The sequence below is a fragment of the Carassius carassius genome, chromosome 3 (genome assembly GCF_963082965.1).
Source record: "Carassius carassius chromosome 3, fCarCar2.1, whole genome shotgun sequence".
Classification (NCBI taxonomy): Eukaryota; Metazoa; Chordata; class Actinopteri; order Cypriniformes; family Cyprinidae; genus Carassius; species Carassius carassius.
Window position 1 is genome coordinate 10,016,951 of NC_081757.1, and position 26,514 is coordinate 10,043,464.

The 26,514-nt window shown below is 38.8% G+C and overlaps 2 protein-coding genes across 3 annotated transcripts in view; one reads left to right on the plus strand and one right to left on the minus strand.

Annotated features, from left to right (window-relative positions):
* The window catches only part of txn (thioredoxin), a 90,050-nt gene that overhangs the window by 57,877 nt on the left and 5,659 nt on the right, over positions 1-26,514 (minus strand). The gene's annotated exons all lie outside the window — the stretch shown is intronic.
* svep1 (sushi, von Willebrand factor type A, EGF and pentraxin domain containing 1) overlaps positions 1-26,514 on the plus strand; it is a 63,003-nt gene that overhangs the window by 34,934 nt on the left and 1,555 nt on the right. Inside the window, exons 8-47 of one of the 2 annotated variants that reach the window (XM_059528166.1) lie at positions 507-625; positions 720-849; positions 989-1,096; positions 3,360-3,491; positions 3,722-3,913; positions 4,082-4,203; positions 4,378-4,480; positions 4,767-4,964; positions 5,077-5,313; positions 5,579-5,740; positions 5,916-6,077; positions 6,207-6,368; positions 6,917-7,005; positions 7,522-7,618; positions 7,927-8,040; positions 8,704-8,817; positions 8,952-9,153; positions 9,277-9,434; positions 10,007-10,205; positions 10,357-10,532; positions 10,663-10,787; positions 10,891-11,014; positions 11,323-11,493; positions 11,833-12,006; positions 12,160-12,279; positions 12,414-12,590; positions 13,989-14,073; positions 14,246-14,437; positions 14,689-14,856; positions 15,052-15,724; positions 16,289-19,008; positions 19,111-19,339; positions 19,449-19,604; positions 19,953-20,016; positions 20,134-20,307; positions 20,482-20,658; positions 21,007-21,201; positions 22,262-22,432; positions 23,963-24,058; positions 24,334-24,429. In XM_059528166.1, the coding sequence (XP_059384149.1) occupies positions 507-625; positions 720-849; positions 989-1,096; positions 3,360-3,491; positions 3,722-3,913; positions 4,082-4,203; positions 4,378-4,480; positions 4,767-4,964; positions 5,077-5,313; positions 5,579-5,740; positions 5,916-6,077; positions 6,207-6,368; positions 6,917-7,005; positions 7,522-7,618; positions 7,927-8,040; positions 8,704-8,817; positions 8,952-9,153; positions 9,277-9,434; positions 10,007-10,205; positions 10,357-10,532; positions 10,663-10,787; positions 10,891-11,014; positions 11,323-11,493; positions 11,833-12,006; positions 12,160-12,279; positions 12,414-12,590; positions 13,989-14,073; positions 14,246-14,437; positions 14,689-14,856; positions 15,052-15,724; positions 16,289-19,008; positions 19,111-19,339; positions 19,449-19,604; positions 19,953-20,016; positions 20,134-20,307; positions 20,482-20,658; positions 21,007-21,201; positions 22,262-22,432; positions 23,963-24,058; positions 24,334-24,429 (9,063 nt within the window). The remainder of the gene's footprint in view (positions 1-506; positions 626-719; positions 850-988; positions 1,097-3,359; positions 3,492-3,721; positions 3,914-4,081; positions 4,204-4,377; positions 4,481-4,766; positions 4,965-5,076; positions 5,314-5,578; positions 5,741-5,915; positions 6,078-6,206; positions 6,369-6,916; positions 7,006-7,521; positions 7,619-7,926; positions 8,041-8,703; positions 8,818-8,951; positions 9,154-9,276; positions 9,435-10,006; positions 10,206-10,356; positions 10,533-10,662; positions 10,788-10,890; positions 11,015-11,322; positions 11,494-11,832; positions 12,007-12,159; positions 12,280-12,413; positions 12,591-13,988; positions 14,074-14,245; positions 14,438-14,688; positions 14,857-15,051; positions 15,725-16,288; positions 19,009-19,110; positions 19,340-19,448; positions 19,605-19,952; positions 20,017-20,133; positions 20,308-20,481; positions 20,659-21,006; positions 21,202-22,261; positions 22,433-23,962; positions 24,059-24,333; positions 24,430-26,514) is intronic. The other variant, XM_059528174.1, reaches the window with a different exon arrangement.

Genomic DNA, 26,514 nt, shown 5'->3' on the forward strand with positions numbered 1-26,514 from the left:
AGTTGTATCATGAAAGGAACAGACTTATGGATTTGGAACGATGTGAGGGTGAGGAAAAAAATCATGAAAGAACTTTCTTTTTTGTCCCTTTTGGCCCTATTACTGTACCAGTGAAGAATTTGTTTGGCTTGGACAGAGAGTGCAGACTACATGAGCATGTTATACTCTGAGCTGCATGATACACCTCTGTAAATAGATAATATAAAAAAAACAATTACTCTTACAGGTTTGGAACAACATTAGATTGAGTAAATGGTGACAGAGTTTTCATTTTTGCATGAACTTTTTAGACTATTTTTTTTTTTTTTTTGTTGATAAAATAGTTCCACTTCAAAAGGGATGACTTTTTACATTACAGATGTTTTACATGGAGCATAAGATGAGATAGCTAGAGGTAATGAGTGACATCATTATGTCATGTTTACATCAGTAATTAAATCAGTAATTGGTAATGGTGTTGACGTTATGGAGACTTTCGTGCCCTGAACTGATTTTCTCCTCTGTAGATTTAGAGCCTCCATGGATTCAGTGTCCTGGTGATGTCATCACAAAGACAGATGAACATCAGAGGTCAGCTAACATCAGTTTGAGTGCACCCATGCTCAGGGACAATTCTGGAGATGAGGTGAGTTTTACATCATTTAGTATTTTCCATATTAAGTCAATGGCGCAGGTTTTGTGTGTTTGTTTTAACATGAGGTTTTGCATTTCTTCCTCAGGTTGTGGTGCAAGTGACCCCTGTTCTAAACCCCATGCAGCCTTTCCCTGTAGGAACTGAGTTCATAACATACACAGCGATCGACCGCACAGGAAACAAGGCCAACTGCTCTTTCACTGTTACTGTAGTTGGTGAGGTTGGATTCCATCTACAACAGATAGTCATTTACACGGTCTAATTTAAATGCTGTGTTTTTTGCCAAAGCAATATAATATATTATTGTTTGCCTTTTGCAGTATAATTGCTTTGTTCTATACTCTGTTCTCTTAGATATGGAACCCCCCTTGATTGACAGGTGTCGATCTCCACCCGCTGTTAAAGCCACTGTGGAAAAAACTGCAGTATACTGGGAAGAACCTCAGTTTTCAGACAATTCTGGTAAATACAAGTTTATTTTTAAAGAGCGTGAAAACAACAAAATGAAGTGTTTAAAGGTGCACTAAACAGAATTTAAAATTAGGCTGCATGTTTTCTGGCAAATGATACCATCAGTCACTCCTTTAAATAGGAGAAAGGGTACTCATGAATATTTGGTTGTACTCAAATAATTTAACATGATCTTTCACTATTTTAATAAATATAGACAGCAAAAAGAGGAACAAAGTCAATTGATAGGCCATGTTTATACTTTATTTTTATGTTTAGGTAAAATAGTAAACAGGTCCAGAATATTGTAGGCCTTACTGGAATGATCTTGAATCTGGTGCATGAGAAAATCAATCTTCAGGAATTGACTTTTGGTACAATCATCACAGAGAGGCTTCGATTCAGGACACCTGTGGAGGTTGAATGAACTTTTAGTAGCTGAAAGGAATGGAAATGGTTTGATTTATGAACATTTTAAGAATTCTGGGTAGGAAATGTTTTCCTACAAAAAATATTTATTGATTTGGCACCTTAAGCAGCGATAAGGATTGGAGTCAGGATTTTGGTCTTGGACAAGTAAAACTACTTAGTTTTATCCTATAACTGCAAATACAGTAACAAAGAAAGAAATTAAGTTTATGATACAGTGGTTATGGATTTAACCACAGTTGTTGTGTTAGATAAGAAAACATAAGATAGATAATTTGTACACACAAATGCATTTGTTCAACTGCACATGCACTGCAGATTCTGTAAAATAATTCATTTTGTTCTTAACCAGTTCAGACGTGAATACACAGACACACACACACTTTTCCAGAGAGAAGTTCCAGGGCTATTCCAAACTGTCTGACAAATGTCTGGGTCTGCCGGGTTTTGGAGGGAGTTTTGTCTGTACTAAATATAAACCAGCGTCAGGGTGTAGGCATGGAAAAACAAAACATGCTGACGTTGGGGTAGTGTGGTGTGACGTCGACAAGCAGCCTCAGTGTGGTCACAAAACCTTATTTTAGTAGATATATGTAAGGAGGTTTCATTACAGTTGTGGCTACTGATATGTGCATGCAAATAAGCCTGTGTGTCTGTGTATCTGATTCTTGAAAGACTCTATTGTCTGACCGCAGTGTAGCACCCTTAGTTCTGCGTCATTAAACAATCTAGCAATTACTCTCCTCTGGCACCAAGGCCAATTATTCCCAGGCCTCATGAGGAGCAGTACAGTAGCATAGCACCCTTTGTAGGACTTTGTGGTTGACCAGAGCAAGTCCCTGTGGAGCTCCACATTGCTCTCTGTGGTAATGTCTGTGAAAGTACCTGTTACATCATTGGCTAATGCCAAATTGAACAACTAAAGTAATCTGTCTGCAATATTGCAAACAGATGCAGGCCTATATACACTACATGGCCAATACTATGTGTACACCCCCTGTCTAATTAACGGGTTTAGCTATTCTAGTATTTCCAGCGAAGATAAAGCTTATTACTACACCACGCAGCGACGTTATAGGGAATTGTGTGCTTCCAAATTTGTTGCAACATTTTGGGGAAGACACTTTTATGCTCGAGCATGATGATACCCTAGTGCACAAAGCAAAGTCTGCATAAAAAATGATAACTGAGTCTGGTGTGTAAGAACTTCTCTGGCCTGCACAAAGCCCAGACCTGGCCTCAACTGAACACTTTTGGGATGAATTGGACACGCTTTTGTCTGAATGGGAACAAATCCTTCAGCCATGTTCCAGCATCTAGTAGAAAGCCTTCCCAGAACTCTGTAAGTGGTTATAGCTACTATAAGAGAGATTAATAGAGATGGGGTTTTGTTTTTGTTTTGATTTTTTTTTGCAAATTAAATATACAGGCACATGTTGATTTTATATAACATTACACAACGTTTTCACTATTGTACCAAAGTTTGGGGACAGTAAGATGTTTAAATGTTTTTGAATGAAGTCTTTTATGTTTAACAAGGCAGTAAAAGTGATGCTGTGAATTTGTTTTCTTATTTAATATATTTTAAAATGCAGTTTATCCCTGTGATAGTAAAATTGAATTTTACCAGCCATTACACTAGTCTAATGTCACATGATCCCTCAGAAATCATTCTAATATGCTGCTAATTTAAAACCTGTTGCTGATGATCAATTTAATGCATCTGTTATGAATAGAAGTATCACTTCTTTTTTCTGGCCCAAAACTTTTGAATGGTTGTGTATATAATAGTGTGCTGCTTCCTAGTCTGTATTAAGTCATCTATTTGTTTATTTTCTTTTCTCAGGAGCCTATCTGAATATCTCTAGTACTCACTCATCTGGAGATGTATTTTCCGTTGGAGAAACTCTAGTGTACTACACAGCCACAGACCCTTCTGGAAACAACCGTACTTGTGAACTCATCATTACTGTACAAGGTACTGTATGTTTGCATGGACATTGCATGGACTGTCTCATTGTTGATTAAGAAATGTTATTCCACACAGCATGCTTTATTTTCTTAAGAAATAAAGTACTCTGCTATAATCTGACTTTGGATCTGTCTAGCCAGTTAAGATAAATGCTGTGATTTTTTTTCCAGATTGCACTGTTCCTATTTAAATAAACTAGTTAATTCAGTGGCGCTAAAGGCTGTTTCTAACCTCAGGTTCAACCTGTGAGAAGCCATTCGTGCCAGTGAATGGGGATTTCTCCTGTTCCAAGACAGAGGAGGGAACAAACTGCTCTCTGATATGCAGACAGGGTTACAGTCTCACCCAGGATGCCGTGCACAGCTACTTTTGTGCCAATAATGGAATCTGGAAGCCGCCCCGCTCACCAGACAGACCTGATTGCTCCTGTGAGTATTGCTTTCTTGCTCAACATTTGTCTTTCATTTTGCTCTACTGTTCGTATTTTCAACTTACAGATTCAGACATATACTGTCTTAGACACTTCACAGACAATTTTCCAAATTTTTATGCTTTTCTTTGAGCTTATGTATGTGTCTTCTATCTCCCATTTACAGTGAACAGAATGGCAAACAATGGTTTTAAACCATTTGAGATGCTATTTAAAGCATCACGCTGTGATGACCTTGACTTGCTAAAGTCCTTCACGGGGGAGTTTTCAACTGTTCTTAAAGATATGGTGAGATCTAAAACACAAGTATATATAAATGTACAGTACATGTATGTGGCCACATGACTTATTTATTATGAATTATGAATTATATCTTTTATGACTCATCGTTTTATATATATATATATATATATATATATATATATATATATATATATATATATTATAATCATAATCCCATAGGTCCCTAAAATCTGTGGTGGAGATGTTACCTGCAAACTGGAAATGACTTTACCTGGACAGTGTCTGGAGTATAACTATGATTATCCAAATGGATTTGCTATTGGTAAATAATGGCATGCCTTTTCACTTTTTGGTAATTGAAAGAAAGCTGAAATGAAATAAAATAATATATAAAAAAGTAAAAAATTAAATAAATTGCTATATGAATTACTAACTGAAATAACCCTAATAATTTAATATTAATATTCACTGATAAGATTGTTTTACAAAAATCCCCCCAAATGAGCACTTTTTAAATACAATTAAACTATTTTTTCTTAAGATTATTTTAAAATTATTTTCTTACAGATTAAATTTGTAATTAATTGTCTTTTTTTTCTTCTCCTCAGGTCCTGGAGGATGGGGCAGTAATTGGGGCTCTCAAAGTGGCCAGGACTATGCATATTTTGACACTGGTTTTGCTCCAGAGCACCACTTGCAGCAAGATGGTTCATCACAGCATGGCTATCACATGAGGACCAAACGTCATCGTAAAATCACTGGCCCTACCAGAGAGCAAAAGATACAAATTCATTTCAACATCACAGGTAGAGAAATCCCAACTATTAAGCTAACTAGTTAGGGCCTGTGCCTAATTAAAAATAAGTTTTACATCCAAAGCTTGTTGCAACTTCTCCCAACACCATTCCTTTTTCCCAGCAAGCATCCCACTGCCCTTGTCGAGGAATGACTCAGCGGAAATAGTCAATCAAAGACGTTTGCTGAGGGCACTTGAGCAGCTGACCAATCGGCTTAAGCGGACGCTGAGCAAGCAACCGTTCTCTACCTTCCATGTGTCGTCAGAGATGATCGTAGCGGACCCCAAATCCTTGGAAAGCAAAAAAAAAGCGACACTGTACTGCCAGCCAGGGTCTGTTCTCAAAGGCAGGGTGTGTGGTGAGTTTAAAAATGAAACACATTCAGTGAAATCCACAAGATACATTCAAAAGGGCACAAAATGAGACATTTAAATGTTTTTGGGTTAGGGTGAAGAGCTGCAAACGTCTGGAAAACATTTGCGGCAAACTATTTTGTTTGCTGCAAATTTGCCACAAATTAACTGCAAGTTTACCATAAAAAACGGTTTTACAAAGTGCCAGCCAGTTGCATATGAATTGGTAACAAACACCTTTGTGACCTCCTGGTTGGTTTTGACCCATAGTGCAATGCCCAGTAGGGACGTATTTCTCCCTGGAGTATGGCGAGTGTGAGAGCTGCTGGAGAGGGTCGTATCAGGATGAGGAGGGGCAGATGGAGTGTAAGTCATGCCCAGATGGCTTCTCCACTCCGTACCTCCATTCACGAAGCCTGGCAGAGTGTAAAGGTAATCAGTAAGCTAGAATTAAAATCAGTAGCTATCTAAAATGATCCGCCTGTGTGTTTTTTCATAAACTTTCTCATCACTCCATTCCAGTAGAAAACTGTTTATACTGTAGATGGGATCTCTAAGTGTGTCTCTGTGTATGTGCACATACCTGCATGTGTGTGCATGTTTCCAGCGCAGTGCCAGCCTGGCAGCTCATCATTAGCCGGGTTGGAGACCTGTGAGTCCTGTCCTTTAGGGGAATACCAACCAGATTTCGGCTCCCGGGCCTGTCTGCCCTGCCCTCCCTCCACAACCACTGTCAATAGAGGGGCTCTAGATGTCTACGAGTGTGGTGGTGAGATGTAACAACTGAAGAATTATTACTAAAGCACACCTAAGAAGTCCTTAAACATATAAGATAAACATAAAAGCTTGATTAATAAGAAAATTACCATTTGGTTTCTCTTTCTTTCTGTCTTTCCAGTACCATGTTCTGCAGGTCATTTCTCCCGGACAGGTCTTGTTCCATGTTACCCATGTCCAAGAGATTATTACCAGCCTGAAGAGGGCCGTTCCTACTGTCTTTCTTGCCCCTTTTATGGTACCACCACAATAACAGGGGCCAAAGCTATCCAGCAGTGCTCCAGTATGTTTTTTACATTTATTCTAGTCATTTTATATCACTTTATTTTCCTGCCATTCAGTACTCTACCATTCAGTTTTGTCCTTCAAAAATAATGGTTGCTTCCACTCGTCAGTTCTCTGCTAAACAGCTTATTGTAGGTATGCTTGGAAAGCGGAAGCATTTTAACATAAATGTCACGCTTCACCTTTAATGTGATATGAAGTGATGCTTGTGCAACACCGTGGAGTGTAGAGAGTTTTTTCATTCATTCATCAATGGAATATATAGGACATTTTCAGACTTTGGATAGATGTATGAACGACTTCCAATGAGAATCCAATGCACATAATGGAATTTGATTCTCTGTACACGCAGGAAAAAGTGTCTCAGTGTGGAAAAGATGAGGATGATGCATGCCTTTGGAAAATGTTTTCCAGTTCTGACAGCAGAAATTCTCCTCTTTCACATCTTTTTTATGCGTGTGTTGTGCTTATTCTGTCTGTTTCATTTTCTAATTTCTGTCTCCTGCTTGTACTTTTTTCCCCCTCTTTTCTTTTGGTCTGACTCAGGCTTTGGCTCTAGTTTCCTGCCTAAAGAGGAAAGTGCAACTGCAGCGCCAGAAGTTGTTGTGAGAAAGGATTATCAAGTCAGTAGCCAGGTGAGTTGTCTTCTCACTCTCAGTTGTTGGTACCCAAATAATGTTCTTTGTAAGTTGGGATCACATATAGTGACCCTAAAAATAATTTGGAGCTATAAATGTAAATGACTTTGCATTAATACTACTGTAAATAATATGCGTAATATTTTAAGGAAAGATGGCACAAAAAACATTTCACAAAAGTATTGTATCATGTTCCTAAGTATGTGATCCTAATTTAAGTTCACTTGCATGAACTTGAAAAAAGCTGACATCATAAAGTCACTAGTTTTTACTTTAGTTAAAATATTACTAAAGAAGGATCTTGTATCATTTTGTTTGAAGATGACAATTGCGTTGCTATTTTTTAATGAAATTTATGAAATGACATTCATATATGTTTTTGGTGAAAAGTGAACGTTATTGTTGTAACCTATTGTTGTTGCCTGTTGTATTGTTGTATTATTGTTGGTGTCACAGCACCCCCTGGGGGATGAAGTAAAATAGCTGAAAATGTAGTTCTTTTCTCTCCTGCAGATGTTCCATGAATGCCTTCTGAATCCATGTCAAAACCAAGGCACTTGTGAGGAAGTTGGTGTTGGATATGTATGCACCTGTCTTCCAGGATTCACAGGTTTGGCTTGTTCTGTAGCCATAATTCAATAGTTACATTGAAGAACCAGCTGTTGAGTTCAGTCGGCTTATGGAAAACAATTTTCTAACCTTTATATGTACCATTTTTGTTTACTTTCTGTAGTTCTACGTACTACAATGTGTTCCAAGTTTATTTGGTACAACTCAGTTGAGCCATCTTAATTTGTTTTAATAATTCAGTTGGTCTGGTAATATACTAAATAAATTGATAGAGTTACCTCAGCCTCTGTGGTAGAGATGAATCATTGCCCACGTTTTCCCTCATTTTCCTCATTCATTGCCTTACAGGAGCCAAGTGTGAGAGCGACATTGATGAATGTGATTCTATTCCTTGTCAAAATGGTGGCTTGTGCAGAGATGGCATGGGAGATTTCCAGTGTCAGTGTCAGCCTGGGTTTTTGGGTAAGAGAAAAGTGACATCAGCTCAGCTTCACACTGCGGAATCCCAATGTAACTGTAAAAGCTGAGGTCTACGGTTGAAATGTTTGAGGCCATTAAACCCCAAATCCAAAATTCCTCTCTGTTGAGGGTTCTGAAACATTCCTTTAGTCTAACCATTGTGATGGATTTAGCTGTCTCTGAATCTCTTGAGTCTGGCTGTGGAACTACACAAGCTCTCATTCTCAGAACCTTACAGCACTTTTTCCATTCAAGCCATTGTCTCTCCTCTTTAAAACGTGGCCATGATTAAGCATGTGGCTGCCCTAGATATGGAGAATTGAATCTAAGTGTTTTTGTTCTTTTTCAACTGTGTGTGTGTGTGTGTGTGTGTGTGTGTGTGCGTGTGCTTGTGTGTGTCTGGAGTGTTTTGTTTGAAGTGGCAAGAAAGGCAAAAATTTAAAAGAAAATAATTGAACGTACGAAGACAAATATAATGAAATATGATCTCAAACAGTGTGTGAACTGCTTAATATTTTTAAAGTAATAATATTCAAAATAGCCAAGTTTCCATCCACTTTCAGTATGGTTATATCAATTCTAATAGGAATATTTAAGTATTGGCTGCTTGTTGATTGTCACTAGTTTGAGGTAAAATGATATTGTGTTATATTTTGTCTCTGGAAGGCTTGATGTGTGAGGCAGAGGTGAACGAGTGCAGCTCTTCTCCATGTTTGAACGAAGGACTCTGTGTGGATGAAGTGAATCACTTTACATGTAGCTGTCCAGATGGATTCACAGGTCAATACCTCACCTCTGCTACACCTGTTCACTTACATATAATGTCATTTATAATATAATACATTACACTGGAAGTTCTTAAATTGAATCGCACCAATCAATTTACAAGGAATATCTTTGTCATTTATAACTAGGTCCACATTGTGAGTTGGAAATAAATGAGTGTGCTTCCAGCCCATGTCAAAACGGAGGTGTCTGTAAAGATTTGGAGGGTGGGTATTTCTGTACATGTCCTCAGGGCTTCACTGGAGACAATTGTGAGGTTGATGTGGATGAGTGTTACAGCGCCCCCTGTCTGAATGGAGGAAAATGTGTAGATGCCATCAATGATTTCAGGTTAGTGAGGAAGCGTTGTAGAAACTATTAATGCATATGAATTAGGAGGATGGTTGTAATGCATTGTATTTATTACATCTGACATATGATAGATGACAGACTTTATCTCACATTTGTGATCAGGTGTGAATGTTTGAATGGATACAATGACAGACTATGCCAGGTGGACGTAGACGACTGTGATCCAAATTTGTGCTTGAATGGCGCGACCTGCGTGGATGGAGTGGCCACTTTCACCTGCCGATGCCCTCCTGGGTTCAACGGAACCAGGTGTGAGACAGGTATAGAGGGAAAGAGATGAAAAATCATCATGAAAAATCATCATCATAGAGAGAAAGGCTTGTTAGAGATGGTCTTTGTGTCACTTTAATTGAAATTGAATTAAGAAAAGTTCACAGAAAAGTTCCTAGCAGTACTTAAAATGATTCACTAGACTGTTAATTTTCACACCCTGTTATAAAGAATACATTTTTCATAGAAGTTTTCAGATAAAGTTGGATCTACTGTGACAACAAAGTCATTTTTCAGAACCGAAAACGTCCTCCCCAGTTAAAAAAGGACATTTATTAGAATCAAGCTACAAAAATATTTGCTTTGAACTTCTGCATCTTTCAGAGAGATGAATATTAGCAATAAGAAAATTATTTATAATGTATTTTTATAAATTAAATGATGTAATTTTTAAATATATATTATTTATTTGAGGTTAAACCTCAAAAGTGACAATACAAGTTAACCACAAATATACTGATAAAACAATTACATTATGAATGTTCAGATAATTAAAATGATTACATAATTACATATTCATAATTACATATCATCTGCTGTCTTCTCCTTTTTTTTCAAACAGAAATGCCCTACTCTTTTGATCTGGAGTTTGAAGTTTCTGGTATTCATGGTTATGTGATGATGGATGGTCACATGCCATCGCTTACACAGATCACATGTACATTTTGGATGAGGTCATCAGACACTGTTAATTATGGAACTCCCATCTCTTACGCTGTGGAGGGAAGTGACAATGCCTTCCTTCTCATTGACTATAATGGGTGAGAGCTTTATTGACATAACTACACTAAATATGGTTACATTATATGAGCTGTTTAACAGTTTTACATCATGCAAGTTCATTTTACCTACACCTCATTCTTGTTTATCTGTCACTTTTCCTCTTCCTTTTTGTTTTTCTCTAACTTTCAGGTGGGTCTTGTACATTAATGGCAAGGAGCGGATCACTGACTGCCCAGCAGTAAATGATGGCCTCTGGCACCATATTGGTGTATCATGGCGCAGCATGGATGGTGACTGGAGAGTTTATATCGATGGGAGCCCTTCAGATGGAGGGAAAGGACTATCCGTTGGCACTACCATACCAGGTTGACCTTTTTACCTAATAATGAATTCAGTCAGACTGCCAGTTCATTAAGGCACTATCATTGCTTATGGTGCTTCAAAGAGAATATGTGCCCAAAACTGAAATGTTTGCTCTATACTTGTTTTAAACAGGAGGGGGTGCTCTGGTACTTGGACAGGATCAGGACCAGAGGGGAGATGGCTTCAACCCAGTGGAGTCCTTTGTGGGCACTCTTAGCCAGCTTAATATGTGGAACTATGTTTTAACACCTCAGCAGGTAACAGTTTATAAACATCTTTTATTCCTACTCTTAAGTTACCAGATTACAGAGTTCACTGAGACCGAAAAAATGAAAACGTTTATATTTATACTATTTTCAGATCAAGTCTCTGGCCAGTAGCTGTCCACGTGATCTGCAGAAAGGAAACGTGTTTGCGTGGCCTGACTTCTTAGGAGGTGTCACGGGCCGAGTAAAGACCAGCAGCAAGAGTGTTTTCTGCGCTGGTGAGAATCAATTCAAGTCATATAATATTATTATTATTCAGTCATTGCATGGGGGAACAAAACACTGTTGTCCTTGTAGTGCATTTTCCATAACATTTCTAATTTTAGGAGATTAACTACCACATAGTAACAACAATATTTTTATCAAATGTTATCAAAAGCATGCTTATATGTACTAACCTAATGCATATACGTGATTATAAACTTTGAGACTAATGAATCTAATAACTAATAAATCAGTGACATATGTTTTTATGTACTGGTGAGAAAGTGTAACATTTATTGTCCACTGTTTTGGTCTTTGTTAGACTGCCCCCTGGTGGATGCTTCTGTTCCTCAACTACGCTCATCCACTAAAGCTGTGAGTCCGGGCTCTAAGGTGCAGTTCTCTTGCAGTCCCGGGTTCTATCTGGTGGGGGAGCCGGTGCAGCAGTGCCTAAACAGAGGCCAGTGGAGCCACGCCGAACCAATATGTGAACGTGAGTGATGTGAATGCACAGATATGCAAGGGAGGACACACAAAAGCATGCGCTGGCTGTTTAGCAACCACAAGTTCAAAATGGTCATTTTAAACATGTGATTGTTTAAACAGCCAGCCACATTAACAAATATACTTACACTGCACTGATGTACAATCATGCAATTTAAATGGAACATTTTCAAATGTAGATAAACACATTCCATAACACAGATATGTGAATAGTTTGTGCACATACTCACATGTACTCCAAATTCTCACAATGTAGTATAAACATTGCTCATTTCCCAGTACTAGGACCATCATTAATCTGTACCAGGGCCTTTCTCTTTATCTGTAGGTGTGGAATGTGGTCCTCCGCTTGACCTGGAGCATGGGCAGTATCATGGAGAGGATTTCTATGCTGGGAGCACAGTGCTTTATCAATGTAAACCAGGGTTCTACTTGCTAGGGGAGAGTAAGATGTTGTGTACCAACAATGGTAAATGGATTGGCAACCCACCTGCATGTCTGGGTAAGATACACAGCATATCAGGAACAGAACCTGAGAGAAGCTTTCAATAGACAAAAGTTATCAAGCATCACTTTACAAAGGGGCACCTGGAACCTAAAATATCATTTTACATTTTGTTTGTATTTGTTGTGTTGGTTTATGCTCATATTACAGATGTGGATGAATGTTCCCTGGGCTCTGAATGTGATGAGCATGCTAGTTGTCAAAACACAGATGGCTCTCATATATGCACCTGCATACCTCCTTACAGTGGCGATGGAAGAAACTGTACAGGTAACACAATCTCCTAAACTGGACATTTATAGTTTCCACAGGTTGCAAATGACTAAGCTTACAGTCCACGCAGTAACATGTTTATTAACTAAAAAAAAATGTTTTTTATTTTTTATTTATTTTATTCTCACCAGAGCCGGTAAAATGTAAAGATCCAGGTGTCCCTGAGTCTGGGCAACGTGAGGGCAGTAATTTCATCATGGGCAGTGAGGTGGTCTTTTCCTGTAAGGAAGGCTATGAATTGATCGGCTCATCCCATCTATCCTGCACAGAAGAAGGAATTTGGAAGGGAGATGTCCCATATTGCAAAGGTAGGCCTAACTTTCAGATCTGCATACACTGATCCGTTCAACATTTGGGGCTAGTATGATTGTTTTGAAATAAATTAATAGTTTTATTCAGATAATTACTATTAAAGGGTTAGTTCAGTCAAAAATGAAAATTATGTCATTGATGACTCACCCTCATGTCGTTCCAAACCCGTAAGACCTCTTCATCTTCATCTTTGGAACACAGTTTAAGAAATTTTAGATTTAGTCCGAGAGCTCTCAGTCCCTCCATTGAAAATGTATGTACGGTTTACTGTGTCCATGTCCAGAATGGTAATAAAAACATCATCAAAGTAGTCCATGTGACATCAGAGGGTCAGTTAAATTTTTTTTGAAGCATCGAAAATACATTTTGGTCCAAAAATAACAAAAATGACGACTTTATTCAGCATTGTCTTCTCTTCCGGGTCTGTTGTGAGTGTGTTCACAACACTGCAGTGACGCTGCTGACATGTTTTCTGGTGCGCCCAATAACAAAGATAACACGTCAACAGCATCATCAGCATCGTGAATGCGCTGTATTTGTATGATGTATTGTACAAAATGTATTTTCGATGCTTCAACAAATTCTAACTTTGCCATCACAAAAAAATTAATAAAATTTTTAACTATATTAGATAAGAAAACAGTTATTTTAAATTGTAATAATGTTTCCCAACATTACTGTTTAAATGTATTTTTGATCAAATAAATGCAGCCTTCCTTAGCAAGAGATTTATAAAACAATAAAAAAATCATACCAACTCCAAACATTTTAACGGTGGTATAGCAAATAACAAAACAAAGCTTGCATGCATAACAATTACTTGAACGTAATTCTTGATTTATTCTTTAGTAAAAGGAGTCAAGCTAGTACTAATGGAAATATAATAAAAATATTTAGAAATATTCCTGTCGAAATATACTGAATGTTATTGGGTGATAGTAACAAACAATCTTGTGTTGGGATCCAAATGGTTGCAGTCGTCTGTGTAAATGTAATCCAACCCACACACACACACACACACAAATTGTTTCTCAATATCAATGGGAAACTGGCTTGATTATGAAAATATAAGATGTCTGTGCATATATAGGTACCTAATCTGATAAAAAATGTATCAGCTTTGTTCAGTCTATGTTACTGGAACAATTTAGCAGTTAACAATCCAGCAGACTGAGCATTAGTCTGAACTTCAACCAGCAGCTTTTATGTGGCTTTTATACATTGTCATCTCACATTACTGTATGTCAATTAGTGTTATATGTATTTTGTTATGGTGGATTCCCGATACACTCTGGATGCATTGCAGTGATTTAATGCAGTGATGACGACAGTTACTGTCTAAGGTCTGCACCAAACGCTGAGCATAAGCTGTTTCTAATGATTTCCACCAACAGCCCTTTCCTGTGCTCATCCCACTCTCCCTGAATATGGAACCATGAATGGGTCAAACTTCACATACGGAAGCAAGGTGACTTTCAGGTATCACTGTCACTGTTAGATGTAGAGTCGGTTTCTAGAGGTATTGTATAGTAGATTTTAAAAAGACCTGTTTAAATATGAGAGATCCTATTGTTTCAAAACATAATGGGAAAGGATAATATTTTTTAGCATTTTTGTGTAAATAACCTTTTCATTTTCTGATCCGCTGCAGTTGTGAGAAGGGCTATGTCCCTCAGGAGCCAATAGAAAGCCAGTGTCAATCTGATTTGAAGTGGAGCAGAGAGCCCCATGTTTGTCAGCCTGTTACCTGTGGTGAGCCTCCAGTGGTGGAGTATGCGGAGTATACCCTCAACGGGAAAGTGTACCTCTCCACGCTAACCTACAGCTGCATAGAAGGATATAGGTAAAGTCTGATACATTTTCATCACTGACTTTATTAAAAAGTGTAACAGTAACTGTATAGGACAATGGTCAGCAAACCTTTTGTCATGAAATGCCATTTTTAATGTTCCTAGCTAATCACTGTGCATTAGGTTGCTGACCCCTGGTAATAACAGGAAAACATTTTCAAATTGTTGGTTCTTATACAATCTAGATGTCAGAGAATGTGTCAACTTTCCATTTTTTTATTATTATTTTTTTTGGGGTGTAAAGATTGCAGGGTGCGGTGGAACTAAAGTGTGAGTCATCAGGAGAGTGGGCATCTCCTCCCCCCATGTGTGCCAGAGTGGACTGTGGCAAACCTCCTCCTTTGAAGGATGCTGTGATTAAGGGTGACAACTTTACACTGGGTAGCAGGATCATCTATATTTGCAAAGAGGGGTAATTAACCTCATATATGCATATGTTGTTGCCAAAGGATTTGATCAGATTGTACAGTTTTTGTTTGTAATTATCAAGAATTGATGTTTGATGCTCTATTAAATATAATATATTATATATAATAAATATATAATATATAAATATATAATAATTCAGTCACTCTAATAACAATTTGTAAAATATGTCCTATTGTAGTTACACCCTCCTTGGTGTAGAAACTCAAGAATGCCTCCCAAGTGGCAATTGGACTCATAATGCTGCCCAGTGTGTGCCTCGGTCTTGTGGACCACCACCCCAAGTTGACCATGCCTTACCTGACACTGGACACCAGCTTTTTGGAGACACTGCTATCTACTTCTGCGATGATGGCTACACTGCTGGTAACAATACAAAACTGTTCTGCAATGCCCAAGGTGTTTGGGCACCCCCAGATGGATTTGGCATTCCTCACTGCATTGCCAACTTCTGTCTTCGTCCCCCGGATTTACCTCATGCCATTCTGGACTCCATCAACAAACCAAAGTATGCAAGCAACACAGAGGTCAGCTACAAGTGTGAGGAGGGCTTTGTTCTCAACACAACAGGAACCCTGAAATGCATGATAGGGGGAGAGTGGACACCTTCGCCTTTGGACATTAGCTGTATGCCTGTCAGATGCTCAAAGCCAGACAGTATTGAGAAGGGTTATGTAAGTGGGAACAATTATAGTTTTGGAGCTGTGATTGCATACAGCTGTGATAAAGGGTATTTCATTCGAGGAGAGAAGAGGAGAATTTGTAAAGCCAATGGTGAGTGGGGAGGTGTCTTGCCCACATGCCAACCTATCTCCTGCCCCAGCCCACCTCGCTTGGCAAATGGTTTTATCCAGGTAAATACAATACTGTCTCCCAGTGATTCATGATATTTTGGTACCATATTGATTTGATTTTTAGTGTTTTATTTCTAATATATTTATGCACAACTAAATAGAATTTTAATATTGATACATCCCTATTAAGGAATATTTGCAATTCATTTATTTACTGTATTTTCCGGACAATAAGTCGCACTTTTTTTCATAGTTTGGCTGGTCCTGCGACTTATAGTCAGGTGCAACTTATCAAAATTAATTTGACATGAACCAAGAGAAATGAACTAAGAGAAAACATTACCGTCTACAGCCGCGGGATGGCGCTCTATGCTGCTCTATGCTGCTCAAAAGTGCTCCTGTAACCTACACTGAGCAGCATAGAGCGCCCTCTCGCGGCTGTAGATGGTAATGTTTTCTCTTGGTTCTAAATAAATGCGACTTATAGTCCACTGCGACTTATATATGTTTTTTTCCTCGTCATGACGTATTTTTGGACTGATGCGACTTATACTTAGGTGCAACTTATAGTCCGAAAAATATGGTAATCCATGATTAAATATGTATGATACTTTTTTCCCATAGGGCCAAATAAGAAAGTATGGCTACGTATACAGCAGTAGAGTAACCTATGTTTGCAATGATGGTTATCGCCTAACTGGAAAGCCTGACCGTATATGCATGGCCAATAAGCAGTGGTCAAACAACAATCCTCCTGCTTGTGTTCTCCTCACCTGCCCTACCCCACCTGATATAAAAAATGGCCGTTATCATGGCTCCACCTTTGAAGTCGGCAGCAAGGTGGAATTTACCTGCAACGAAGGATATGAACTCATTGGAGATTCTGTATGGACTTGTTTAAAGTTTGGAAATTGGGACAAGAGTGTAACCCCACGTTGTTCCCCAGTACAGTGCCCCGAACCACCTTTAGAGGAGAATCACCTTGTACTGCGTGGATTAGATTCTGACTCAGGCATTGTGGAGCTTTCTTGTGAGGAAGGGTATGTACTCCATGGTGCACGAACTCTTCGTTGTACCCCGTTCCAGGAGTGGAATGACTCTTTTCCAGTCTGCAAACAAGTCTTTTGTGGACCTCCCCCTGAAGTTGCCTTTGGTGACCCATCTGACACACTGTCCTACTTTAATAGTGTGGTGACCTATTCTTGCATGGATGGCTTTACACTCCGGAAGGAAGCTTTTGTCCGCTGCCAGGCAGATGGAAACTGGAGTAAACCTTATCCCGAATGCATTCCTGTTGAATGCCCACACCCTGAGGACATACCAAATGGAATTGTGGATGTTCAAGGACTAATGTATCTTAGTACTGCTGTCTATAGCTGTAAAGCAGGGTATGATTTAGCAGGTAACAGCACTGTGCTTTGTGGTCAAAGTGGACAGTGGATAGGAGGTGTACCTGTATGTCACCCTGTTAAATGTGCTGCACCCAAGGAGATTCCCAATGGCTCTGTTAGGTACTTCAAGCTTCAGTTTAGCCAATCAATTACATATTCCTGCCACAGAGGGTACCGCTTACAGGGCCCAGAAATGCTTACCTGCCTGGAGAATGGAGAGTGGCACCAGGAAGCTCCTACTTGTGTGCAGATCTACTGTTCTCCTCCAAAACCAATTGAGAATGGCTTTGTAGAAGGACGGGACCGCAAGTTTGGGGTTACTATCTTCTATAGCTGCTTTCCAGGTTTCCTACTTGTTGGTAATAATCATCTCACTTGCGAAGAACATGGCTGGTCTAGCTCTGAGCCCAAATGTATGCCTGCTGACTGCGGTCTGCCTCCTCATATTGATTTTGGTGACTACTCAAAGGTCAAAGAACCAACAGGAGAAGAGGACATACTTACAAGCCAGCATTTACCTGTAGACAACAGCTTTTTACATGGTTCCCTGGTTCAATATCATTGTCATTCTGGATATGAAATGAAAGGTGACATCGTGTTGATGTGCCAAGAAGATGGCGCGTGGAATGGGACTGCTCCTGTGTGTGCTCCGGCACAATGTGAGACTCCACCCAGCCCTGAATATGGATCAGTTATGGTAACAGATAGCGCACATGGCAGCCTTGCAGAGTACAGTTGCGAGGATGGTTACGAACTTAATGGACAGACCATTCGACAGTGCATTTCTGGGAAGCAGTGGAGCGATGACGCTCCTCGCTGTTTGCCCATCTCTTGTGGTAATCCTGGAGGCATTTCGGATGGTGAGGTGATTGGAAAATCCTTTCACTTCAAGGCACTTATACACTATGAGTGCCATAAAGGGTTTGTCCTTGAGGGTGTTGAATTTAGAACTTGCCAGGTTGATGGGAAATGGGACAGCAAAGCTCCATTTTGTAGAGCAATCTCCTGTGGGCGACCTGTTGTATCAAAGGATGTTTTAGTAAGAGGAGAAGACTTTACATTTGGAAAGAGGTTGTTGTTCAGCTGCAATCTCGGCTTCATCCTACAAGGAGCACCGACCAGTGTTTGTTTAGCCAATGGCAGTTGGAGTGAGGCTCCTCCAAAGTGCCCTCCGGCCAATTGTGGTCAACCACCAGTAATTGAAAATGGCAAAATAACTGGCACGGATTATGGTTACAACGGAATGGTTAGGTATGCTTGTGACATTGGATACATCTTGACAGGGAATCCAACACTAATATGCAGAGCTGATGGACTATGGGATGACCCTCCTCCGCGGTGTGACATAGTCACTTGTGACCCACCTGAGGACATTAGCCATGGTTACCTGAATGGATCAAGCTTTAATTTTGATGATGTTGTGGAGTATATCTGCTTCCCAGGCTATGAGATAGTTGGCAGTCCAGTTTTGCGGTGTGCTGCTGAGGGTGTTTGGCTGGGGCAAGTTCCAGAATGCCGACCTTGTGTTTGCAGTCCCCCAGTTCTTAAGAACGGTGCTATTCTCAGCAGAGACCACACCTGTGGTGCAAGCATCTGGTTCCGATGTAATGAAGGCTACAAAACTCTTGGCCCCACAGAGGCCATATGTGACAAGGGTGGAGTTTGGAGTCCAGGAGTACCCATCTGCACCCGAGGGAGATGTTCAAGCCCTCCTCCAGCTGTGCCTAATGCTGTCGTACAAGGCATTGCTCCCTACTCCATTGACACTGTCATTTACCGATGTAGGCCAGGGTATCATTTGAAAGGTTCTTCCCATCTGTCCTGTGGAGGGTTGGGTAGATGGGGAGAGCCAAATCTGAACTGTGAACCTGTTTCTTGTGGAGTCCCTCCTCTTGTCCCAAATGCAGAGACTGCTGGAGTGGTGTTGACCTATGGCAGTAAAGCTCAGTACAGGTAGTTTGACATAACAGAAACATCCAATAAAAACTAAGTACAAATAATATATAATATAAAAATGCTGAGTTGCTTTAAACTGAACGTTTACACTTGACACAGGTGTAAAGAAGGCTTTGAGTTGGCAACAAAGACCGACTCAATAACCTGTCAAAGTGATGGCACCTGGTCCAAACACAGCGTCAGATGTCGACCTTCACCCTGCAGCCTGCCTGCTAACCTCACCCATGTAGTCATTACAGGCAAGCAGCTCACACCTGTAGGGGGAACAATCATTATCTCCTGTAGACCAGGGAACTATCTTGAAGGATCTGGATTATCTGAATGTTCAGTAAGTGATGTGTCAAGATGACCATTTTCTGTGGACACTCCTTGCTTCATTTGGTGATAATTTTGTCTAATTATGTCTCAGGATGTTATTTCTCGTTTATTTGATCCAGGTCTCTGGCAAATGGTCTCCACCTTTCTCTTCCAAGTCTTGTGTGCCTGTTATTTGTGAGAAGCCTCTCCCCATTATCAATGGCTTGGCTGAGGGCAAGAGCTACAATTATGGAGATATTATTAGCTATACTTGTCTACCAGGTTTTGAACTACAGGTACATTATTTGTATCCGTCTAGTTTTTACAAAGATTGTCTTATGTAAGGTTGTGGGGATGCTAGATCCTATCCCAGTGTCTCAGGTCATAGGCAGGGAAACAATGGCCAGTTCAACACAGGCATTAGACCTTATGTAGTTAAAACAAATAAATTCTGTCAACAAAGCTTATATAATTTTGTAACAAAATTAATGCCATATTCCCCCAAATCATTGCCCAATAAATGTTTCTAATAAAGATGAATACGAGGAAACCAAGAGTACATTATCTTGGTTTCCTCTTATTCATCTTTATTAGAATGATGAGTGTGTGATGATGACATTGCGTTCTTATTTCTCATCATCCAGGGTGATTCTGTTCAAACATGTCAAGGTGATAAAACCTGGAGTGGAACTCAGCCAGTGTGTGCTGGTAAGAATTTTTCACAATGCAAAACATTTTATTGTAGTAAGAAAATTTATTTATTAATATTATTATTAAAATCATTCAGCTTGATTCCTAAACTCTTATTTTGTCTCTTGTTTTTAGCTGTGTCATGTGGTCCTCCACCAGTAGTTCTCCATGCAGTTACTGTGTCCAGTGGTCAGACATACCAAAGTATTGTGAGTTACACGTGTCATCCAGGGCTGAGTTTGATTGGTTCACAGAACCTCACTTGTCAAGCAGACGGAAAATGGAGCTCACCTACACCATCATGTGAATGTAAGAACAGATAAACTGTCACTCTTTAGGTTTTAAGTAACACAGTCACTCTTTAGGTTTTAAGTAACACAGTGTAAGTTCAAAATCTCTCTGTGTTCCTCTATTTAACCTTTTTTATTATTTTCTCCTCTTTTTTTCTCTTTTTCACAAATGTACATATACACAAACTATCAGTTCCAGATGGCTGTGAGAGGATAGCAGACTTATTGAATGGAAAGGTGCAGGAGCACAACCTGTCCAGCGGACGTGCTCTTGAGTTCCACTGTGACAAAGGCTACACACTGCAGGGAGAGTCTATCATTATGTGTGTGGGAAACGGCTCTTGGAGTTCGCCGGTCCCTGTCTGTATACGTATGTCATGCACTATGATTTACAATACACTGTTTGTTCATTGACTTATTGTTGTTTTTAGTACACTCACAAGCCTTTCAAAAGCAGACATTCTTTGCCCAACAGACATTTTCATAACCTAACTAGTGAAAGTCTCTTGTTAAGCCTTCATCAGTGAGATTACCACAGAATACCTTGTTTTCCTACAAGGAACACGCAAACTAAATGTCACATTTCTAAGAATCAATATGTTACTTCATTGTTGGTCTGGGTTTTTTTGTTAGTCATCAGTTCCATTCACAGTATCTAAAGATAAAATAGTTTAGACACACAGTAAATGACTCAAATCTTATCCCCCCACCCCCACAGCCAAATCATGCCCCCCTCCTCCTGGCTGGACTGGCGGCAGTTTCAACACTACTCCGATGGTTTTCCTGGTAGGCCAGTCAGTGTCAGTCACTTGTCCTAAAGGTCAGCGGGTCAAAGGTAACAAGGGAAAAGTTATTGCCACCTTAAGTTGCAGGAGTGATCAGACCTGGACCCCCATCAGTGCAGTGTGTGAGAGTGAGTACAAACATTCATTATTTCCACCTTTACTGTATTTTACAAAGCAAAAAAAAAAAAAAAAAAAAAACATGAATTTATAGCCTCAAAAGCATTTTGTACTAGAATTTATTCCCAAATTAATTTCAGATTGTTTTGGCATTTAAGCTTGTCTCTGCTGCACTTCTCAATCCCATGAATCCTGTGTGGTTCTACTAAAAAACCTACAGCACACACAACTTGCATATCAACAAAATAGAAAGCAAACTGACTTCCTGATTTGGCGAGCTGGAAATTTGCTCAGCTGACACTCTGGACTTTGAGCCAATACACTTCAACTGCGTTTAATCACTCTGACTCAAGCACAGCTGCTGATTACAGCAGCTTGAGGAGTAAAATCTGACAAATATCATTTGTTACTCATTCAGGCTGCAGCATCACAATTAGTGCTGCTTTTCATATTGTATGGTATCCCTACTATCTGTGTTTTGTCGGAAACATTCACCTGTATTTTCATCTGTGTTACTTCTGCATGCTATCATTCGGAATATTAGAAGCCTACTCTCTCATAGTTAATTAATGCTCCTTTGCTTGTTTTCTATAATTTGATATTTTGATCTTTGGGCGTTTTGCATGCTATAGCTCTGCAGTATGATATACGTACTACTAAATATATGTGTTGGTGTGTGTGTGCACATTTATTCTCTCTTTTTATCTTTTACAAACATTTCAACCCATTTTCTGAAGTCTGATGCTGAGAGTATGTGTATGTATTCACTTTTCTCTCTGTGAGACACCTGTTGTTATTTCACGCACTGCTTGTAGCATCACTATTATCAGATATGGAGGATACTATGATCTCCTGTTTTGTTTTTGTGCTCCCAAAACTAGTACACAAGTGTTACACGAAAGAAATGTGAAATTTTCTATAAAGATTGAAATGAGAGAGCATGAAATTGACATTTCAAAATCAACCATGAAAGCCCCAAAAAGCTTTCTTAAGTTCTTCAACGGACTGCTCAGCCAAGCTGAGAATCTTCCTTTCTAACTTACTGGTCCGGTCCATTTTAATCACACACAGGGGTGTCCTGCGGCCCACCACTGTACGTGGCAAATGGGGTAGTCCGTGGGGCAGTGTTCCAGTTTGGAGATGTGGTGGTGTACTCATGTTACGCAGGCTACACCATGGAGGGTTCTAGCAGGAGTGTGTGCTTGGAGAATGGCACTTGGACACCACCCCCTACCTGCAAAGGTAGCACAAGGAACTGCCCTTAAATCCCACTTGGAGTTCTGACTTCAGCCTCTTTCTTCATCTTTGCAAAACCTTGTGACTCCTTTTGACTGGTCTTGCTCATTTACACAGGCACTGAGCACTTTAGACAATGATATTAGACCACACTTCTAGTCAGTGGCTTAAGATTAACTAGCCACATTTGCAAATTTTCGGTCTCAAGAATCTAATAAAACTTATTCACACAAATCCCAAAGTTCCATGCCCTTTCTGTAATTATTGCAAATATATTAGAAATATAATTTATAATGTTTTTAATGTTATTGAAAAAAGTTTTATGCTTATCAGGGGGCAGTTGCATTAATCTAGCCTTTATATTAAGACAGTGGGTTAAAAATTAGTCTAAGTAGCAGTTAGCCAGGGATAATTGGTCTTGTTTTTTGGATTCAACTTAGACTAATCCACGTTTTTATGTAACTGAATTAAAAAATTATGACTAAAGAAAAGAAATTAGATTACTGATTTGTAAGATTAGTCTAAGCTTTTTATGTACCAGACCTCAGGGGTGCTTTTATTTGGTTTTTAAAATACAGTGAAACAGTAATGTTGTGAAATATTTTGATTTTTTACTTTTACATTTTCAGCAGCCATTCATTATCACATGATCCTTCAGAAATCATTCTTAAGATTTCAGTCTGGTGCTTAAAAAACATTTCTCATTATCGGTCTTAGAAATGGTTGTGCTGATTAATAATTTTTGTGGAAACTGTGATGCAGTTTTTTTAAGGATTCTTTGATGAATAGAAAAAGTTAAAAGAACTGAATTTGTTTGAAAAATAAATTTGATATCAATGTAAGTCAACGTAACTGTCACGTTTGGCAAATAAATACATGAATAAAATCTTACGGAACCCAAAAATTTGAAAGGTAGGATAAGAAATAAGATTTGCCTTCCATTATGCTGCCTCAGTCTCCTTATAAAATTACATTTTGTTATTATTTAAAATAATTTAGCAGTAATTGTATTGATGTCAGTAGGTTATAGAGTGTTCTGTGCTATGTAGTAGTATGTAACTAACAGTTACTTAATGTCAAAGATGCTATTTATTGCATATTTTAGCATAGATAGAATGTTTTATTGACCAATCCACGACCAGAAATTTTTTTATAATAGTCCCTGAACAACAGCATTGTCCCACAGAGATTATAGACATGGGCTTTGGTGTGAATGTCACTCTTTTTAACAAGGCATGATATTTTGCTTTAATTTTTGGCATGATGATGTTTTTACACTGTACTTTACATTGTAAGCCCTTCTCAGCCTCTCTTTCAGCTTTGGAGTCATTGGCTTGCTTGGTCTGGGTGCTTGTAGAAACTAATTCTGATCAGTGGAGTTTCACACTGGTCTTAACATCTAACATCTGGTTCATCTAATGCTGCATGTTTTGTGTGGTATTTTGGAATTCTGTTAGGAGAGTGATTGCACTGCTACTTTTTTGTGATTGTGTCAGTTTCATCACTGTATCAATCGTGTTTTGTGTGTTTGTACAGCTGTCTGTTGGGTCCAATGTCAGAACGGAGGTGTGTGCCAAAGACCAAACACTTGCTCTTGTCCAGAGGGATGGATGGGCCGAGTTTGCGAGGAGCGTAAGTACACACACAATTATGCACCATAACAGCAGCAGCAGCACTCAAACAAAGCTGCATTTCTCTTTGGCTTCACTTTTTCTTTCTCAAGAAGCAAAACTGCTGGGTGTGGTGTGAATGTCTATAAATTAATGTTTGGGAAATAGAAAGAGACCAAGTGGTTTAAACAACGTTTTGCCTCATACTAAAGTTTTAACAAGCTGATTATTCTGATTATTCCTATCTTTTCAACCCAAAAATCACACAGTTTCATATTGCATATTTTTTTACTGCAGCCATCTGCATCCTACCATGTCTCAATGGAGGACGTTGTGTAGCTCCATACCAGTGCGAATGTCCAACAGGATGGACAGGCACACGCTGCCATAATGGTAAGAGTGTGTGTTTGTGTATACTCACTTGTGAATTGCCGTCGAGAAAATGTATTACATAAATGTTGATTAGTAGCAGGATAGTTAAAGGGACAGTTCACTCAGAATGAAAATGATATATGTCATTAATAACTCACCCTCATGTCGTTCCAAACCCATAAGACCTTTGTTTAGCTTCAGAACATCTTCGTTCATTTGTGCGATGCTGCTGACGTAGAACACACATTCGCTGAGCCTTGTTTACGAGCAGAGGAACGGTCCTCTGGCAGAAGAGGGGGAGAAGAATTGTCGAATAAAATTGTTATTTTGGTTTTCTTTGTGCACAAAAAGTAGCTTTGTAAAATTATGGTTGAACCACTGATGTCACATGGACTATTTAATCGATGTCCTTATTGTGTTTTTGGGCATAGGAACATTTCAGTTGTGTTGCTGTCCATGGAGGGTCAGAAAGCTCTTGAATTTAATCAGAAATGTCTTAATTTGTATTTTGAAGATGAACAAAGGTCTTACGGGTTTGAAACGACATGAGGCTGAGTAATTAATGACAGATTTTTCATTTTTGGGTGGACTATCCCTTTAACCAATCAGAGCAGCCTCCTCTAATGTTGTCGGTCTTGTATGAGTAATTAAATAACAAATCTACAACTTTGAGGGAGTGGAAACATCACCTGCTTTATTTAGTCCTGACAAGTTGAGATGAATGAAACACAATAAGTCATAACCTCACAGCATTTAATAATAGCCAATTTCACCTCATGGTGGGATGGTGGCCGGGGCTCATTCTCCCGGGGTCATCCTATGTCATACTCAGGTTGTTGCCAGGCAACACCTGTGACGACAAACTCTAATCGTGACATGCAGTAGATCCCAGGAGCCCAAGCAGTAAAACAAAACACAATTATTAAAAACACATAGGTGGCAGTTGACATAAGAGTAGTGTTTACACCATACTTTACCTTAAGTTATTTTAAAACTGCCTTTTTCTAATTATACTACATTAAGTTTTATGAACTCATAATAAATATGTATAAATATAAAAGTCACACCGAAGGACTATTTAAATGAAATGCAAAACATGTAATACAGTAGGTGAAAACAATTCTGAAAAATGCCAGAGAAATGATGACCAGCATCTAAAAACATAGTTTGTATAATAGCAAATATATTATAACATTATAATATTTGTATTATAACAACTTTATAATATTTTAATGAAATATATTATTTATTCATACTTATTATTAACCTGAAGTTTAATGTAACATATATTTAAACAGGTTTTATGTCATCATTTAAGTCTAACATATTGTTTTTGTCTTGTTTAACTTAAACTGTTGCTGAAACAACACCTTTTCTTTGACATATTGATGTGTATTGATGCATTTGCTTTCACAATACCATGACTATCTACAGAATGTATGACTTATAAAGAACAAGAACACATTTACAATACCGCACACTTCTTATTTTTACATTTCCTAATGAAACGTTATTAGATTTATTGAGAACATCACCAGCAGGACTGTAACTGCATGCATTTAATGGTCTTTAAATCTCCAGCACCAAGACAAACAAACCTACTTGCTGAGCTGCTTAAATCCATTAAAACAAACTTGATAGGGTTTTGCATACTCTGGTTTTGCATGCAGAGTCACTTGCAGTGCTTGTTCTACTGATTTTACTGATTACTCACTGGTTGTCATTCTGCTGTTGGGGTTTTGTCTTAACCGGTGTTGATTCATGTCTCTAGGGCAAAGATGAATTCTCAAAATGCTTTGTTCCTCTGAAGTTACAGAGGGTTAAATGTTCCCTTTTAAGAGCCCATCTGATTGTGCTCCAAAACAGACTATGTGAATGTACATATGTGTTAATAAAAGAAACAATGTAGTTCCTCTCTTTTTTCTTTAAAACTCCAGCACCAAGACAAACAATATACATTAAAGCTAACGATAAGAAAGATACACCATTAAATAAACCAGATAAACCTACAAAGCAAGACAAGTTATACAATTTAATTATATCAAGCAACAAAATGCATTGAAGAATGTGTTGCTACAAGTATAATTACTTGTTTAAATAATCACT